The following is a 19404-nucleotide window of genomic DNA, read 5'->3' as shown; positions in this document are numbered from 1 at the left end:
CATAAGGGGCTATATAGCATAAATTGTCTTTATGCAGACTCACTTTTAGTTTTGACCATTATATCGAATGAAGTAAATAAAATCAACTAATAGTTTTAAACAAATGTTTTCAGAAGAAGAAACAAGATATGTACAAATCATTTTCCCGTTATGTAGCTCGCTCTATTCATAATGGAACATTTACCCTTATAACCATGGTCAGAGTTCAACTCTTGGTTTTTCCGATCCTCATACTGAAAAAAAATAAAAATAAAGACTGGCTATGTCATTTGCTACTGCTCATTTTTTTGAGTGATGTTAAATTTTGGGCTAAATTACAATTTCTAGTCTTGTAGTTTTGTTTAGTTGCAATGAAGTAAATAAAAACAATCATTGTTACAACTTAGGATTAATAGGTATATATCATCCAAGTCCTCCTTAATTTTCACCAACACAAACTGAAAAATGAAAGAGCAACATAAACGGTCATATGTTTGTGACCGATGTGTGTGTGCTTACTACACGAAGATTAAAATAACAAGGAGTTTACAGACTTCCTTTTGCACATTTGTGAGAATGCAGTTACAAGTTACAACATTAATAAACTATTAAAATCACTAGAAATTCGAAATCAATCAAGAGGTTATGATCAAATGAGACAAAACAAAGCCATCACAAGCATGAGTAAGGAAAAACAATCGAATGGAGACAGTTTTTTCAAAGGGAAAATACCTTGCCTGTTATTTATATCCAAGAAACTAGACAAAGTTCTAGTGCAAAAGTTAACCAAGGCTCCTCCTGGTGATGTAAAAATAACCTCACTTATACACAACATCCATGCTATACATTACCTTTTCCCCAGTATATGAATTGCAATGCGAAGAAAGTTCATAACAAAACAAGTTTCCACGTACTATGCATTCAAAATTTCATTTGAAGTGTTCATGGCTAATAATATAGCACCTTTTCAGAAAATCAACCAGTATGGTATCTATATAACATCTCAAGAAAAATAATCCACATTGGTTTTTAATATGAAGCAAAAAACAATATAAAAGAATAGAAGAAAGAGCACACCTTTTCAGTAGGAATACAGCACTTCTTACAGTTGAAGCTAACACCTCAGGATCTACCCCTTCCACATCAGTGACATCTAAAAATGCTTCATCACAGCTTACTGCCTAAATTCAAGAAGTTCAATATTAACAAGAAGGCAACTTAAACTTCAAGTACTTCAACAAAAAAATCCCACAAGCAAGCATACCTGTACTTTATTGAAGTGCGTATGCAAGATGTCGTAGAACTGGCCAGCTACCTACACAGCAGATCATATAGCTTATAGAATTCCAGTCAACAAGGTAAAATACTGTAAACAAAAGAAAAAATAAGCGTTGTCTCTGTAAAAGAAGTATCTAAGATAAAACATACCTCCTCATAAGCTTCAAAATCATATGGAATAATGACAAAGGTTTGGACAAAGAGCCTTGCAATCTCTAACAAACATCCCAGCCTTCACTCCTGAAAGTTAGAAATAAAACAATTAAATACAAAATATATCCTCCCATGACAAATAAAATTGAAAAAAGAAAAACCAACCATAATTTCAAGCAGGGTAGTTTGCAGATGAAATTTCAGCACTTCCCTTTGGATTATCAGAATGGCACACAGCTACCAGCCTATCCTTAAACTCAGGGCGTTTCCTGATGACCACTGACACGAAAAAACAGTCCTACAAGAGCATATCGCATTATCTCACTTGCATTCTCAATTATACGGAAAACTTCATCTCGTCCAAGATATTCATATTGCACATCACTATAAGATCAATCAACTTTACAACTCTAATTAATCCATCAATGACATCACTAGGGATTAAATGAAATTACAGGGATCATGTGTTTCAAACTTGGCCCAGAAGATAGAGGTTTAAACTTAAAAAGGTTTTGGGAAAAAATGACTTTCTTGTTGGAGATGAGATTTATAGTACAAAATTTTAAGAATGTCAGTCATCTTGAAAATAATGGTATCTGCGGCAATAGTGGAGAAGATGACAGTGATGAGTGTGAACAGATAGCATGGCCAGTGAAAGTCAAAATTTATAGCACACAAGGGAGGCCCATCGATTAGTTGATAACACAGGGAGACCAGTAATTACCAGACAAGTATAAGGACATAATAATCAAAATTCAGGTTTAACAGTCTTGTGTTCGGAAGGTACCATGTCAATGTGTATAATGGCAGCCTTCTGGGAACCAGTCGAAGCACTAAGATTAGGCTCTGTGCTCTTAAAACCTTTAGAGGAACTTGGAAAACGCTTTCGATACTGATTTCTCCATGTTCGTATGAAGTGCAGCCTTAAGCTCTGCAGTAACCAAAGATATAAAATGATAGTAATACAAAAATGCAGGTAAGTTTAACCAGTATAACAAAATAGCATTAGCAGTCAAATACTAATTATTCACAAATGTACAACATCCACTAGAAGTTTAGAACCACATAACAGATATAACTCAACAAATGTATAAGCAAATATACTAGTATCATCTCAACCACAAAGCCAAACTGCGCATCAAATTCCATGGGTCCCTCCAAAAAATACCCTAGGGAAGTTTCAATTGGTAACTATTTCAGGCTAATTGGTTTTGAAAATGGCATAAGATCAATAAATTTGAATTTCTAGAAAATCAATGCAACGAGCATGCCAACAAGTGATGGAGTATGCCAACAAGTATCAGTAGAAAAGTATTTACCCTTCTCAACAAATACAACATAAGAAAAAACAAAAAAGAGGAGAAGGCATACATAGCCTTTGAAAAACTAATCAAATAATTTTATTTTGAAGACAAATAGGAATTAAGACTCTTGATGGTACAAATCAAGATGAAAAAATGTGGCACTAGTGAGAGACGGTACATAAATACTTTCCAGTTCAGTACCTTAAAATACTTTTCCACAAAATTGGGATCCTCAAGAGTTGAATGATTTCGATTAGACCCAACATTTGAAGAGCTTGGCAAGCGGTAGCTGCAATCTGAAGCTGATGTTTGGTGGGTAAAACACGGAAGTTCATCTTTTACCCTGCCATCCTCTTCTGCGTCCGAAGTAGTCATTTCTGCAATTTGCACTTCACAATCTTTTTCACTACTTACTTATGGCTACTGACCAGGTTCTTCATTGTCGTTCTCAAACATAATGTTATCAGATTATCCACTAATTTTTCCTGTGATATGTGGATCTGCCCATTTCAGATCTGGTAGCACCTTCCACTACGGCACCCATCGAAGATTAGCAGCATCTCTCAAAGCATCACCAGAGTCTCAGATTATTTTCGGAGAAAAGAAGGTTTACAGTCTTGGTCGGTTGCAAGCAATCTGTTCAAGTTGGTAAGGAACACATGAAATCAGAAAATGAAAATCCCTCAAAGTTAAAATACTAATTTATGAACTATGTAGTGTTCTTCACGTCATCATTCAAAAAACGAAAAAAGATGACTGTCATCAAACCATGACCAAAATACTGAGGGGAAACATGTCAGAGGCTCCTCCAGAAAACATTCCTTGCTCAAATGCCCCTCATCCAATCTCCACTGCTACTTTTTGTTGCATTTAATATAATTATACTGTGTATGAAGATACAACCCAACCCAATTAGTCAGTACATGGTAGTAATGCTTAGCTGAGTCCTAAATGTCATCTGTTATAACTTGAAGGAAGACCAAATTAAAACTTTAAGAAAAAGAAGACAGAAGAAAAGAGAGAAAAAAAAAAACAGAAAAAGGCCCATGAACTTACAACTCAAGAGTTTGTTAGCAGCAACTGAATCTAAAATCCAGGAGGGTTTCACCACTGGGAGCCCTCCACTAAAATACCTGTATTAGGATCAGGAACAGTAAATCAAACTTACTGGAGATTAATTAAATATCAATTTTGAATTTTCACAATTTTATTGATCTGAAGGTAACTAAAATAATACAAACCTCAAAGTTTTTATTTTGCTGTTGGCTAGATTACTGCAAATGATATGTGTGACATGGTGTCTAGAAAACTAGTTCTCATATTTTCCACCATAGTTCAACATGTAGCCTCACAGTTCCTGTAACAGATTATCATAAACACCTCAAAGAAAATCCACATGATAGTGACGAAACAACTCCTCTCCCTATCATCACCAAAATCGTTGAGGAAAATCAATAGAAAAGGATAATCAAATTATACATTCTACATTACTAAGTTGCCATAATGTTACAAATGGAACATTAATGAACTTGGCGATTCAGTTTTCCTTTTCCAATCTTCTTTACATTTCGCGCAAGTCATATCAGTTCAAAACTGCCAACAGAAAATCATAAGAAACCAAAAAAACCTGATTGGGAGGAACCGTGTAGCCATCCGCAAATGTCGAAACCCCGCGAAATGTATCCTTTCCAGTTTTTGAACCACTGTGTGAAGAAGCTGAAGCTTCCGTATCGAACTGATTATGAAGTTTCCTGTTATTCTCTAGCATGTAACTGCACCCAATTTCACAAACACCAATCAGAATATAACTCCAAATCACTAACAAGCACACAGATTCAAAAATTGAATGCAAATCAAACAAAACTAGGTTTTATTGATCTCATCCAATTTCCAATTTTTCCAATTGCCATAGCATTTCTTAACAAAAATTGAAAATTGACGGCAATGAACGAAAGAGGAAGAGAGAAGTACTTGCCGAAATCGGAGAAGGGGGTTCTTTTAAGGAGGAGCGAGAGGAGGAGAGAGAATTGGCGCCCTCTAGAGGTGCCTAGGGTTTTCTTGTTGGCCGTCGTCTGCTGCTGCTTCTTCTTCTTGGAGTTACTGCTCTAAAGTAGGACGTACGCTCCGCTTGGAATTTGATCGCTGGCCGGACGAGCCGGCGGAGCGAGACGAATTCAAACTCATTTCTACGGAGGAAGGAGTGTTGGAGAAGCTGTTAGATTTTCTCATTCAAATGAAGCGGCAAATTAGAAGCTATATTTATATGTCTGGTGGGAGTCGTCGGTCGTAACCGTTTTTTGTAACGGTATATATCCGGCTGGATGGTGGTGTATTCAATTAAGATTTTGAGAGATTTTAATTCTTTTAATTAATTTAGGAGTATTCAATTAGAATTTTCAGTGATTCTCTAACCTTCATGTCACATCCCGGCTCGGGGCGGAACTACTTCCCGGGCCCAATTAAGATTTTGAGAGATTTTAATTCTTTTAATTAATTTAGGAGTATTCAATTAGAATTTTCAGTGATTCTCTAACCTTCATGTCACATCCCGGCTCGGGGCGGAATTACTTCCCGGGCCCACTCCACCACCGTAGCACGATATTGTCCGCTTTGGGCTTACCATTCCCTCACGGTTTTGTTTTTGGGAACTCACGAGCATCTTCCCAGTGGGTCACCCATCATGGGATTGCTCTAGCCCCCTTCTCGCTTAACTTCGGAGTTCCTACGGAACACGAAGCCAGTGAGCTCCCAAAAGGCCTCATGTTAGGTAGGGATGGGAATATACATTTAAGGATCACTTCCCTGGGCGATGTGGGATGTCACAATCCACCCCCCTTAGGGGCCCGACGTCCTCGTCGGCACACACGCGACCAGGGTTAGGCTCTGATACCAAATTATCACATCCCGGCCCGGACGGGACCACTTCCCCGGCCCGACTCCACTACCGTAGCACGATATTGTCCGCTTTGGGCTTACCATTCCCTCACGGTTTTGTTTTTGGGAACTCACGAGCAACTTCCCAGTGGGTCACCCATCATGGGATTGCTCTAGCCCCCTTCTCGCTTAACTTCGAAGTTCCTACAGAACCCGAAGCCAGTGAGCTCCCAAAAGGCCTCATGCTAGGTAGGAATGGGAATATACATTTAAGGATCACTTCCCTGGGCGATGTGGGATGTCACAATCCACCCCCCTTAGGGGCCCGACGTCCTCGTCGGCACACACGCGGCCAGGGTTAGGCTCTGATACCAAATTGTCACATCCCGGCCCGGGGCGGAACTACTTCCCGGGCCCACTCCACCACCGTAGCACGATATTGTCCGCTTTGGGCTTACCATTCCCTCACGGTTTTGTTTTTGGGAACTCACGAGCAACTTCCCAGTGGGTCACCCATCATGGGATTGCTCTAGCCCCCTTCTCGCTTAACTTCGGAGTTCCTACGGAACTCGAAGCTAGTGAGCTCCCAAAAGGCCTCATGCTAGGTAGGGATGGGAATATACATTTAAGGATCACTTCCCTGGGCGATGTGGGATGTCACAATTCAAGTGTATTCAATTAAAATTTTAAGATAGTTTATTAAAATCCTTAGAAATCCGAGTGTATTCAATTAGGATTTTAAAAAAGTTTATAAAATTCTACGTGTATTCAATTAGAAATTGATTTTAAAGAATTTGAAAAAGTTGAGGAATTAGAGGGAATTGGAGAGATTTCGTAGTATATTTTAAGCATCCACAAACCTCACATCTTCCCATGAGATTTCGAGGGAATTAAATCAAAATTTTATATGAAATCTCTACAAATCAATTAAACTCTATAAAATCCATTAAAGTCTCTCAAATTCTCAATTGAATACACCCCCTTAATTTTGGGAAGGGATTTTCACGCACTTAATCTCTTACACACACATGTTGGCTCCAAAATTACACACCTGTTTTATTTTAGTCGTTTTTTCATTTTGATGTATTCAATCGAATGGTCATAAATAAAGAAGGTTAAGTGTGTGAAAATCACTTTCCTTAATTTTTTTGAGTTCTTTATTTTATTTTTTTTATCTCTACTAATTAATAAAGAGTGGTGATATTCCCAACCCGGTGTCTTATTTCCCCACCCACCATTTAATGAAAATGTTAATAACATATTTATCCTTTTAAAAGAAGACTCTTAAAACCCTATTTGATTAGGGAGATTATATTCACATACCCCAAATTACTTCTCCCATACCCTTTTATTTTTATTTTTTTAATATTTTTCTATCAAGGGTTAGTGGTGTGTAGAAAATATTAAAAAATTAAAAAGGTGTGGGAGAAGTAATTTGGGGTGTGTGAATATAATATCTCTTTAATTAAGTACAAAAATTTTGAAAAAATAAATAAATAATGGTGGGTGAGGTGTGATATCTTTGGTGGAAAGAGGTTGGAAAAGATTTGAGTTAGAATCGACGGAAAGGTTGGAGGAAGGAATGAGTGTGTGCTAGATGAAGGCGAGAAACTTCAATGGAGGAAAAAGAGACTTGGGTGTGAGATCTGCGGCTTTGACAAAAAAGGAAGAAGAGTGGTTAGGAGATCCGGGGTCTCAGCAAGGCAAAGATAGGTGTGAAGGAGATGATGAATGTCTAGGTCTTAGGTCTTGCATTTTCTTTCATTTTTTTCTATTTCTATTTATTTATTTATAATATTATTTAAAGATATATTAGAGTTATTTAAAAAATATATATATTAGGGTTATTTTGGAAATAATGGTGGGTGGGAAAATTACATTTTACTTTTTTAATTTTTTATGATGGGTGAAATTATCACGTTGGTGGAAAAATAGGACAATAGGATGAATCTAGTAGCACTCTAAATAAAACACTCATTGTCAACCAAAACTCTATAAAATTACCAGTTTAACCCTCTAATTAAAATATAACATGACTAAGAAATATGGGGCAGAAATGTAATTTCACACAACCAAATTTTGTTTTTTTTCTTTTTCAAAACATCATCTACATGTTATCCTAACATATCTTTAATAAAAATAAAATAAAAAATTCTCATTCCCACATTCTATATCACTCTCTACCTCTCTCCTTCTATTTCAAAAACAAAAATTAAAAAATTTCTCACACACTTTGTGTGTGCCCATATGCTAGTTTGTTTTGATCAAAGAGTTGTTCTTCCTTTTTAGGGTGAATAACAGTGCTCTAATTTTTTTGGATTGTATCTAGTAAGAGAAAATTGTAGAAATGTTCCCTCAATAACCTAATTGGAGCAATGGTCCTTAACTAAAAATTCATATAGGTTTGTTGACACACCCCGACCCGGAAAAGTCCACTTGGACTCTAAATCGAGTTGTGTTGGCCGACACCAAGAGGGTGACAAAGCCATAAAGTATAGTGATGTGGGAAAATGTGAATAAATTTAAATCTAAAAGTGCCTAAATACAAAAGTGCGCAGTGAGCAGAAATGAACCCATTTCACACGTGATGTCAAAGCATAAGTAAAGTACAGAATAGTGGATTGAGAATCAGACCATTGAAGGTAATCTCCAATTCCAAGATTTGCCACGAATCCTCATTGATAAGAAAGCTTAGCTAAAAAGAAAACCTAAAGGGTGGAAACAAAGAAAGGGTGAGTGGCCCTGGAAATAAAATTTTAATAAAAAACTTCTAAATCGTTATAACCCCTCGCTGTGACACCTGTATAGTTTCCAAAAAAAAAAATCATACCACGTATCAATGTAAAATTAAAAGTATATCAACAGTAAATCCATAAATATACCACGACACAGCATCTCATGAGCAATATAAATAATCATGTGTTCAATAAATCAATGCTAGCACATAAGTCGGAGTCACCTATAGTGGCCTACTAGCACATAAGTTGGAGTCACCTATAGTGACCTGTACGACTCATCCATATCTCATCAATCAATGATAGCATAAGTCGGAGTTGCCTAATGCAATCTGTATGACTCAGAGGCAACCTTTACAACAATGTCGGAGTTGCCTATCATTGCAACCTATACGACCCTATATAGCTCATCTACCAATTCCTGCACACGAGTTGGAACCACCTAATGTGGTCTATACAACAGGATGGCATCTACCTTGGATCCAAGGTGAGCGTGTGGTGCGGGAGGTGAACAATCACGTGAAGGCTAGGCCTTGTCCTTGGGCGGAGCACTAACATCGAGGTGCAGGATAATGAGCACTAAATGCATATAAACATAAACATACACACTGCAATCACTATCATCAACATGTACTCACTTGAAACTTACCTTGGCGTCCACAGCGTCATTTGGCATAACCACTTTAACGTCCCAAAATTCTTAATCGGAACTACCCCGGTAATAGGCCAAAATAAAATCATGGCTAATCTCTACGATGTTAACCATCATAACTTCTTTCCTTAAAGAAATCAAGTACCATGTTAAATTTGGATTGTTTTATGGTTGCATCTAACTGTCTTGTTAGACTACCTACGTACCCTCAAACGGGATCAAGTCATTCATAGTTCAACCTAGAACTTCAAAGCATTCACAGTAATTATATGGCAATAATATGTATATAGATATACCATAATGCAATCTAAAACTCAACCATACCATAGTATTGTAACATATATATAACATGGCATAAAATGCATAGAACAATTTAAAAGCATTTGTGGAATTATCAGTCACATCTATATACGATAAAAGGAAAAGACCCACTCACCTGAGGTATGCGCTACGACTCCCTAGTACAAAAATCGAGACATCACGGACCATCGTTGCCTATAACAATTATCAAATCACATCTCAGAGTTCTTATCGATAAAACACATAACTTACATAAAACATATCCCCAAGGACGTTCTAGAATGATTTGGGACCCATTAACCAAAAGTCAATCGTCGGTCAAAGATGAACGGTAGGGTCCACAACCCTACGTAACTCGATCCAGAAGATCCGCATTTCAGATTTCTGATCCGTAACTTCCAAAGATCCACATTGTGCTTCTAAGACATCATACTAAAGTTTCATTACGATCCAACGGAGCCCACGATATCGACAACTTATTCGTTGGATTAGTTAAGCAAGTAAATATGTAGGTCTTTTTTTCTTTTCTTTTTTTTTTTTCCAACCGTATATGTATATTCTCATCTCTACCTAGCATGAGGCCTTTTAGGAGCTCACTAGCTTCAAAGTTCATCGAAACTCCGAAGTTAGGTGAGCACAGGGCGAGAGCATTACCAGGATGGGTGACCCACTGGGAAGTTCTCGTGTGAGTTCCCAGAAACAAAACCGTGAAGGCGTGGTCAGGGCCCAAAGCGGACAATATCGTGCTACGGTGGAGTCGAGCCTGGGATGTGGTGGGGGCCCGAGCCGGGATGTGACATCTGTTATCTCATCAAAACATGCAACTATGGTCATTTTCATCAACTCCGTCAGAATTCTGTCAAAATGAGTCATGTTGGAATGACTATTGCTACAATTAGATTAGAGTTGAGGGATCATTGCTCCAATTGGATTAAAGTGGAGAGACCATTTCTCCAATTGGGTTAAAATGGAAGGACCATTGCTACATTTTTTCTCATTTGGTGGTCCATATTTGCCCCTTGATTCAGCCTCATGTGCATGGCACGTGACTCATTTTGATGGAAGTTCTAACGAAGTTGACAAAAATGATCATAGCTTCACATTTTGGTGAGTTAAGAGGGACCATTGCTACAATTTCCTCATCTAGTAATTTAACATTAGGAGGAAGGAGGACACAACATGATGATAAATTTTTCTGTGCATCAAAAACATTGACACATAGTGAGACCGTTCAATGTGTTATAATATTGATGGACCATAAGATTGATATGTCTTACTTTATATTAATAAAAAAAATCGCGTTATAATTTGAGTGAAATAATCACGCTATATGATTGTATTCTAAGGACACCTAAATATTACTTATACACATGAAACTATCAACACAATATGAGTATTGACAAAAGAAAGCAACATAATATGAGTCCACAAACTAGAGGCTTGTTTAATTTGAAAACGTTTATGTGGGAAACAATTATATGTCAATACACATTTTTGGTGAAAGAAATTTTATTAAAAGCACAATAAAATCTTATTAAAATTCAAATCCTTGCAAGAAAAACACTTATTATTTTTGTAATTCATAAGCATTTTGAAGTTTTATGGTTACTTGAAAATACTGATTCAAGTCAAATTATGATCTTGGAGATTAGGTAAAGTAATCACGATTCAAGGAGGATTAGAGATCTTGTCCGAGATTTCCTCCTAAATACTCTCCAACTATAATAGGGATTGTTTTTCCTACTGGGACTCTACAACTATTATATAACCAGGAAGGATTCATCTCTCTCCGTAGGAAACCAAGGAGGTCAAACACGCAACACGTTTAAGGGACTGATCTGAGCATCTATCTCCTACATTAAGATTCTCTTTCTCACTCAGAACATGCATAAGTCAATGTTTAAAGGACTCTGAACAACTGAGGTATCTCTCTAACCACAGAGGAACCTCAAACACGCAACACGTTTAAGGGACTGATCTGAGCATCTATCTCCTACATTAAGATTCTCTTTCTCACTCAGAACATGCATAAGTCAATGTTTAAAGGACTCTGAACAACTGAGGTATCCCTCTAACCACAGAGGAACCTCTCTGAATCACAGGCAAGGGCGGAGCCACAGTGTAATGAGGATGGTCATTTAACCCTCCTAAGATTTTAATAATACTCATTAAAAGAGTACATATTATATTATAATTAATTAATATTTTGGATTATTCTTATAGATCTGACCCTCGTGACCACTAAACAATTTAACCCTTAGTTGACCGTAGAGTCCCCACATTGGTAGAGTTTATTTTGACCTTTTTCTCTTCTTTCATTATTTAAAACATTTATAATATTACAAAAATTATGAAGATTATACAAACTGAAAAAGGTGATTAATCAATTAGTATTAAACTTTAAACTTCTCCTCCATCAACAAAAAAAAACTTTTTACCCTTCTCCTATTCCAAGAATCTGGCATCTCCAACTCCAAGACAGCAAGCCTTCACTTGTTCATCTTTGGAATTCTTTTTAGAACCAACAAATCAATTAGGACAAATTTCCTCTTTAATTTATTTGTTGCAGCTATAGATTTTCGTTACTATCGAGTTGACAAATTTCCTTCCACGACAATCGCGACGGAGAGCTCCAAAAATGACAAATTTGCATTACTATCAAGTTGGTTTATTTGTTGCAGTTATAGATTTGCAACTTGCAGAGCTGAACAATCGTTTTGCCGAGGGTGATCTCTTAGCACTTGAAGATGAACTTGAGACATACATATCTGATATGTGGTCGACTAATGTGTATTTTGGGCTGAAAGGAATTAGTGATCTTGGAGGAAAATTGGTTGAGAAAAAAAAAAAAAAGACAAGGTATATTCACTGGTCTACTTATTTTTGACATTGATACTAATCTTACCAGTTGACACTACTAGTGTTGAAAGAACTTTTTCTGCTCTGAAAATATTGAAAAGTGATTTGCGAAACCAAATGGGAGATATGTGGATGAATGACAACATGATAATATATATCGAGAAAGATATATTTGTTAATATTGACAATGATGTGATTATGAGAAGATTTCAAACTATGAAAACTCGTCGAGGGCAATTGTAATTCTAGTAGAATGTTTTATGAACACCTATTAAGACTAATGATTGTTATTTTTATATGAGTTTTTCTTATTATCTTTTAATCTTATAGTTACATAAAGTTGACCCTCCTTCAAGGTTGTTCTAGCTACGCCACTGATCGCAGGGATACATCTCTAAAAAAGCTGAGATGTCTTAATATGAGTTACAACTACTAACTTTCCTCCCTAGCTCTAACAAATCACTAGCCACTTAGTATTACAGTCTAGTGATATTTCTCTTCACTTATAAATGAGAGGCCTTAAGTTCGATTCTCGCCAAATGCGAATTTGAACCACATTATTGCTAGTCCATTGTAGGTCTCTTCTTGCACTAGGAGATAGTGGGCCCTATATTTCAGCTTTCATTCTCTTAATTTCATTTCTTTTCACTATTGCCCTGTTTCAGTTGAGTATCAGAGCTTGGTTACATTTTTTAGGATCTTTTCAAAGCGAATTATTCATTCCAGGGAGATGAGATGATACAAATCAAGCAATCATTGGCTCGACATGACAATCGGTTTGCAAAAAGTTGCGTATGATGGAAGAAATCAGACTTAGGCTCCCTAACAATCCACCAAATCATTGGGAAAGATAAAACCCTCCATCACCACCAGGGGGTTATGAGGAAGATTATAAAGAACATAAAAATGTTAATCCATTTGCAGGTTTTAAGGCACAAAGGAGACCATAAGGTACCGTTTGGTACGCAGACGGGACGAGACGGGACAGGACAGGACGGGACGGGACGAGACGAGATTGAATAGGACGGGACGAGATAGGATGGAGGTTCCGTGTATTTTTGGTACGCGTAGGGACGGAATAGAACGGTTGTTCCGCGCCTACAAAAAACAGAAAACCCCAACCCAAATCAAACAAATAAGAAATGTTTCAGACCAATTTCGAACAAATCGTCGGGAAAAACCAAGTGGGTACCTCTTGATTTCAAAACTTTTTTAGTAAATTTTCGTTCTTTCTGGCCTTAAAACCAAATTTATCCCAAATATTTTACAGCATAACAACAAATGGTAAAGGAGGACTAATTAAGTAGTGAGCTCATGAGATGTTGTACCTTGCCATGGAAGTGGTGCTTGTTCTTGAAAATGGTGTTGTAGTAAGCGTCCATGCGGACTCAATCAGAGAGCTTTTCCTTCTGGTGGTAGCGGAAGGCATAGGTGCATAAGTAGTTGGTGAAGTCGACGTCTTTCTCCACCAGGGCGCAGCCAGTGTCACCATTGCTGGTGCGGCTTTGGTCCCCGCCTCGGTCGCCGTTTCTGATAGCTCCCCATGCCCTCGGATGGAAGCGAGGAGGAAGAAGAAGGAGACGGAGAGGTTATAATTTTGTGTTCCACGAATGTGGAACGAGTCGTGGGTGGAGGTGGAACGAAAATTCACCCAAAACTCGTCCCGTGGAACAACGCGTTCCACCCGTTTTAGGCGTACCAAACGTGGGACGGAACGCCTCATCCCACTCTGTTCCATCCCGTCCCACGTACCAAACGGTACCTAAATTCCCCATAAGCAGCTGCTCGGGTGATTCAAAATAATAATAATTGCTATGATTCCAAATTTCAAACTGAAATCCCTGAGTTTCACTATGGGATGCAACTAGAGGACGTCTTAAACTGGTTAACAAAAATAGAGGAAATCTTTGATTTAAGGAGGTTCTAGAAGACAAAAAGGTAGGATTGGTGGCCACTTGTTTACCAAACAGACTATTAGCTTGGTGGCAACAAATTAAGGCTTCTTGGACAGCAAGAGAAAAATTGAAACATGGGAAATGATGAACAAAAACATGCGTGCTAAATTTTTGCCTCATAATTACATAAGATCTTTGTATATGCAATTACAAAATCTTTGGCCAGGCAATAATTCAATTGAAGGAAAAATTTTGCCCTAAGAACATATAAGAATATTTGAGCATACAAGCATACATAATAACTCTTAATGTAGACATGCATTAAAAAACAGTTCTATAACCTAGGACTTCAATTTTGTTATCATTTCAATTTTTGAATGTAAGTTATATGTGCTTATAAAATATAGAATAATACTTGCCTACTCAAAGAAAGAGTAGGACTTTCTACTCAAAATTATTCATTGTCGCTTTATAGAATTTCGTTTTTATAATTAGAACTGTTCATATTATAAATCACTCTATAAAGATCCCTTCTGTAAAAAATCCATTAAAACTAAGGTTGTTTAGTCATCAAACTGTATAAAAACAAATGAACGGAATTGGTAAAAGCATTAAGAACTGTTTATGTATTTGCTATAATAGATTAACTAAATGATCTTAGTTTTAATTCTTTTTTTTTACAAAGATGATTGTTACAGTGTGATTTATAATCTGAACGATTTTGATCATAAGCACAAAGCTTTGTGATTTGAACACGAAGAGTATTGAGTAGGAGTTCTTACTCATCTTTAAGTAATCAAGCATTGTTCTAAAATATATAAATTATTCAAAGTGTTTTCATATGTCACCTTAGTGCCTTTCTCTTGTGAGATTGCACAACTTTTGTCTTTCCTTGCACTAGAAAATAGTAACCTTATATTTCAATTTTCGTTTCTCTTAATTTCATTTCCTTTCACTATCGCCCTGCCTCATTCTGTGTACTCCTTTTTACACTTTTCACCTATTCTTCTAAAAAATAAAGATGTCATGCCAAATTTGTAGCTAGGCTTACAAATTACCAAAACGAGCAGGCACTCTCACTGGGCGACCGACCATGTACCAAAGCATCTACACCAATGAAGTTAAATTTTTGCTAAAATAGCTGTTGAACATTGCGCAAAAGTTATTTGAGGAACGTTTTTTAACTTTTTATCTCTAACGACGCTTTGTAATTTAACAAACACTACAATATTTTATTATTTAACAACAAAACCTTTTTAATATTCTATTATTTTTCCACCCACCACCATTTTCCTCATCTAAAAGCATCGACTCTTTTTTATCAGACCCTCGTCTCTCTCCTTCTTTTTCAGTCAGCCTCTCCTCCAGAAAGGTTTTCCCCGATTTCCAGAAATTGATCCTCATCTGATCGGACACTCATCTGATCTTCCTCGACATCTCTGCCTCCCTCTACCAAGCCCACACCGTCCTTTCCTTCGACATCAAATCCCTCAAGACCCCGGAATCCCCTACTAGCTTAACTAGCTAAGCTAAACATGTTTCTTTCTAGTTTGTACTAGTATTCCATTCAATAATTGGTTGAAGGAGATGACAAAGGATTAATGTTGGTGTTGGCCATGGTGGGTAACCAAAAATCTGCACCATTGCTGTTCGCAACGTGCATTGTGTACTCCATTGGAACCAGGCACAGTCCTCTGCTCCTCAGGTCGCTTCTTCCTGCTGCTTGTTTTACCTCTCCAACTCCACCCTAAAAGTTTCAAACACAGAAAAAAGTAGTGAAAACATGGTAGGCCAAAAGTTACAAATGGTAAATTTGCTTTACAGTAACTAGAAACTAGTAACTTGTATATTTGGGTTGTTATTTTATCGATTTTACCCTTGTCGTTTACTTCTGATATAAAAACACGATGCCCGTGATTTTTGCATGTGGAGTGCCAAGTTATACAAATTGAGGAGGACTGATCATTCAACAACTATCGATATTTAGGGAAGTGATTTCCATTCTTCCGATGGTGTATGGTGTTGGATTGAACAAGTCAGAATAATGAATAAACATAAATTAGGTAATGAGTGCAGCAAAAGAAAATTGTGGTGTAAATATCACTACCAATGGTAAAAGTAAACCACAGGGATCAATTTAAGATTTTTTTTCTTTCTTTTTTTGGGATAATGATAAATGGATTATGACAAGGACCAATTTTAAGAATTTGTCATACACTAAATTGATTACGACAAATAAATTCTTCATCGAAAATACTACACTTACCATATTTTCATATTATATTTGTACGCATTGTTTTTCTCCGCCTAGCACTAGACATACACTAAATTGATTATGACAAATAGATTCTTGATCAAAAATACACCTACCACATTTGTCATACTACATTTGTACACACTGTTTAAAAAATCCACATCTATACCCAGCTAGCCCCAACCTAGACCACCTAAATCCGCCTAAGTCGTGACTCTGACATAGACAGAAAATCGATAACTTTTATTTTACTTTTTATTTTTCCAATAAATGTAAGATATTTGTTGAATACTTGAATGCACATTCATCATATGTTTGTTATCCATGTTTTCAATATGTTATAATACTTTTAAATTTATGTCATTTTATTTAGCAATATACGTACCCCAATATAATTATGTTTGTTTTTAAGTATAAATAGGTATTTATTTATACAATATATAATAAATTTATTTAAATTCGCATAGTATGTCTAAGCCCCCGCCTATGTCATGCCTAGCTTGCCTAGTTCGCCTACTTTGCTTAGGTCTCTGCCTATGTCATGCCTAGCCGCTAAGCCTCAACCCATGCTCGATTAGCGTCTAATATCTTTTAGAATCTTATTTGTATAATATCTCTAATAGAAATAAACCCCAAATATTTAATGATCCTTATTTTTGTTAGAAAAATGTTCGCAAGTGCAGTACGAAAAACATGATAAAAGCAACATTATTTTTTAAATTTTCAGATGGAGGTAGCATTTTCTAAAATGTGAAAAATCCAAAATCTACAGACACCGTCACTCTTTTGACTAAAATTTCCATGACATGACCAAAAGTCAGTGAAGTCACAATCACTCCGGGTCCCACACCATGACTACTGGCCAAGTCCAGGTCCCTAGATGACGTGGAATACAAATAGAAGTAAAAAAATCTGACGGTGAGAGTGTGTTTTTGGTACTTACAGGTACAGGTTGTGAAGGAGGCTCCAGGCGTTGAAGGTAAGGCGAGCACAGCACCTGAACCTGCTCCTGCAGAAATCTGATGTATCCCATCGCTTCGTGAAGCACCGATGCCGTGTCCGTCTGCAACACACCCAATTTTCCAAGTTCCCAGAAGAAAAAAAATCAGATATTTTCGATGAATTTGCAAAAACATTGTCAAAAAATAATTAAATGGGTGGCTTAATTTGGGTTTTTGCAATTCCACCTTTCCGTAGGGTGAAACGAGCTGCTGGAGCGCTGTGATTCGTTCTCCGAGCTTCTCTTTCCTCTGTACATTTGCAGAAACCAGAACCCCTTTGGTAAAAACAGAGACGAAAATTGTTCTGCTTTGCAGAAATGGCAGAGAGAGAGAAGAGAGAGAGAGAAGAGCATGCAGAGGGTTTGAGTTGTGGGGAGAGAGAGAGAGTAGCATGCAGTGACGCAGATGAACTCATGGGGTTTTGTTTTTGTTGAAAGGTCGTACCTTTCCGTTGCCGGCTGACGAGCGATTCTCCGATTTCGTCCTTTTAGTGGCTCTCTGGGTTGTCGGAGTAGTTGTGCAGCTGATCGGAGCCAACCCATTTCGCCTTTTCTGCCAATAAACCCAGAAAATTTCAGAAACTTTGAAAGAAAGAAAAATAGTTTTAAAAGAAATGAGGAATTAATGGCTGACATTTTTGGAGTTGGGCAATGCGCTGATGCTGGCGGTGCTTGTGGAAGAAACGGAGGAGGAGCTGCTGCATGTGATGGCTGATTTCTTGGCCGTTTCCGAAAACCCAATTTCGACACGGTTAACGTCGGTTTGGTGGTCGTAGTTTCCGAAGCAGAGCATTTTGGGTGGCTTAATCTGGGTGGGATAAGTAGATGAGTGGGTGTAGTTAAAGGTCTGGTCGGAGTTCACGGCAAGGTTAACGACTTCGTCGGCCGCGAAGAGTAGCTGAGAGAAGCTAGTCCCCTCTGTCACCGCCAAATGGTCCCCCTCGAACCCACCACTTTCCGCCATTTTCAACCCCACCGAACTCAAAAAAGTTTTGAGCTTTCCAGAGAGAGAAGGGGGTTTTTAGGAGAAAACAACGGAAGTTTCTTGTTGATAAGAGAGAGAGAGAGAGAGAGAGAGAGGGTGCTCTGATTTTGTTCTGTTGCTTTATGTTTGTGAGTGACTCTTGAGAGTATAGAAGCGTTACAGTGTAGAGAGAGAGGGAATGGGTGGGCTGAGAAGAAAGGAGGGTGTGCGCTGGGCTTTCCAAGGGTGGAGGCTTCGGTTTTCGACGACTTTTGGTCAAACCCACCTGACCCGAGAAAACCGTGGTTTCGAGCTCCAACGCGATGTTGCCTAAACCCCACACTCTGAAACGTTTCTTCTTTCGTCACCTTTGTCAGGAGACTCAGGACTCAGGAGGGCACAGGACCAGACAGCGTTACATGCCAATGGACCAGCTTCGACTATAACTTCCCTCATATATGCGTGTGTGCGCGCATAACTTATGTGATATTAGATTTACAGACACGAAAAAGTTTGAACATTTTTCCGTATTAAAGGTGTAATATTATCGCTTAGTATTACGGTACAGACACGAAAAAGTTTGAACATTTTTTTGTAAGTTAGAAGTCTTATATATAAATAGGGATGCGCTATCCACACACCTCTTTTTATTTCTCACACACCCCTTGTTAATTTATATCCGTTAATCTTCTTTAAATCATCCGATCCGACGGTCAAAAACTAAAAGAGTGTATGAGAAGTAAAAAAAGGTGTGTGAATATCACACCTCTATAAATATTAGAAATAGCGAGTTCGTAATCAATTTATTACCCAATCACTTTAGTGTGAATATCTTTATGTAAAAAAATGTAATATTGATATACCAAGAGAGCGTTGGTGGCAACTTTAACTAGATAAAGAAGTAGTTAAATATGTATATCAAAATTGAGAACAATAAATAGGTTTTCAAAAGAGGGTTGAATGCTCTCCTAAAAATGGGAAAAGTTTCAACAAACATTATATTGTGTGTTAACATTGCATACATATTCTCCTATGGTTATATTCTCTCCGACAATTTGGAAAAGTTTAACCTTTAGATGATCGCACTTCACATCTATTACATCAAATATAAGACTAATCACTCTCCTGACATTATTTTATTTGGACAAAAACCTACA

The 19404-nt window shown here is 37.4% G+C and overlaps 1 protein-coding gene and 1 pseudogene across 1 annotated transcript; both read right to left on the bottom strand.

Moving 5' to 3' along the window:
* Positions 1-262: 262 nt before the first annotated feature.
* On the bottom strand, positions 263-3672 carry LOC137724928 (DNA repair protein REV1-like; annotated as a pseudogene).
* Positions 3673-15429: 11757 nt separating this feature from the next.
* LOC137726978 (transcription factor bHLH113-like) lies at positions 15430-18600 on the bottom strand. The gene is made up of 5 exons (XM_068465927.1): positions 17918-18600; positions 17729-17836; positions 17471-17533; positions 17227-17346; positions 15430-15776 (listed from the first exon to the last, which is right to left on the bottom strand). The coding sequence occupies exons 1-5, from the start codon at positions 18245-18247 to the stop codon at positions 15597-15599; spliced, it is 801 nt and encodes a 266-aa protein (XP_068322028.1). The 5' UTR covers positions 18248-18600; the 3' UTR covers positions 15430-15596.
* Positions 18601-19404: the final 804 nt, after the last annotated feature.

This window comes from Pyrus communis, chromosome 2, assembly GCF_963583255.1.
Source record: "Pyrus communis chromosome 2, drPyrComm1.1, whole genome shotgun sequence".
Taxonomy (NCBI): Eukaryota; Viridiplantae; Streptophyta; class Magnoliopsida; order Rosales; family Rosaceae; genus Pyrus; species Pyrus communis.
Note: the sequence above shows the minus strand (reverse complement) of the source record. Positions and strands in the feature narration are given on the sequence as shown.

Coding starts and splice junctions, on each gene's coding strand:
- LOC137726978 (XM_068465927.1), bottom strand. CDS start 18,247: ATGGCGGAAAGTGGTGGGTTCGAGGGGGACCATTTGGCGGTGACAGAG. Junction 17,837..17,917: donor CATTGCCCAACTCCAAAAAT/GTCAGCCATTAA, acceptor GTTTATTGGCAG/AAAAGGCGAAATGGGTTGGC. Junction 15,777..17,226: donor CTCCTTCACAACCTGTACCT/GTAAGTACCAAA, acceptor TGAAACTTTTAG/GGTGGAGTTGGAGAGGTAAA.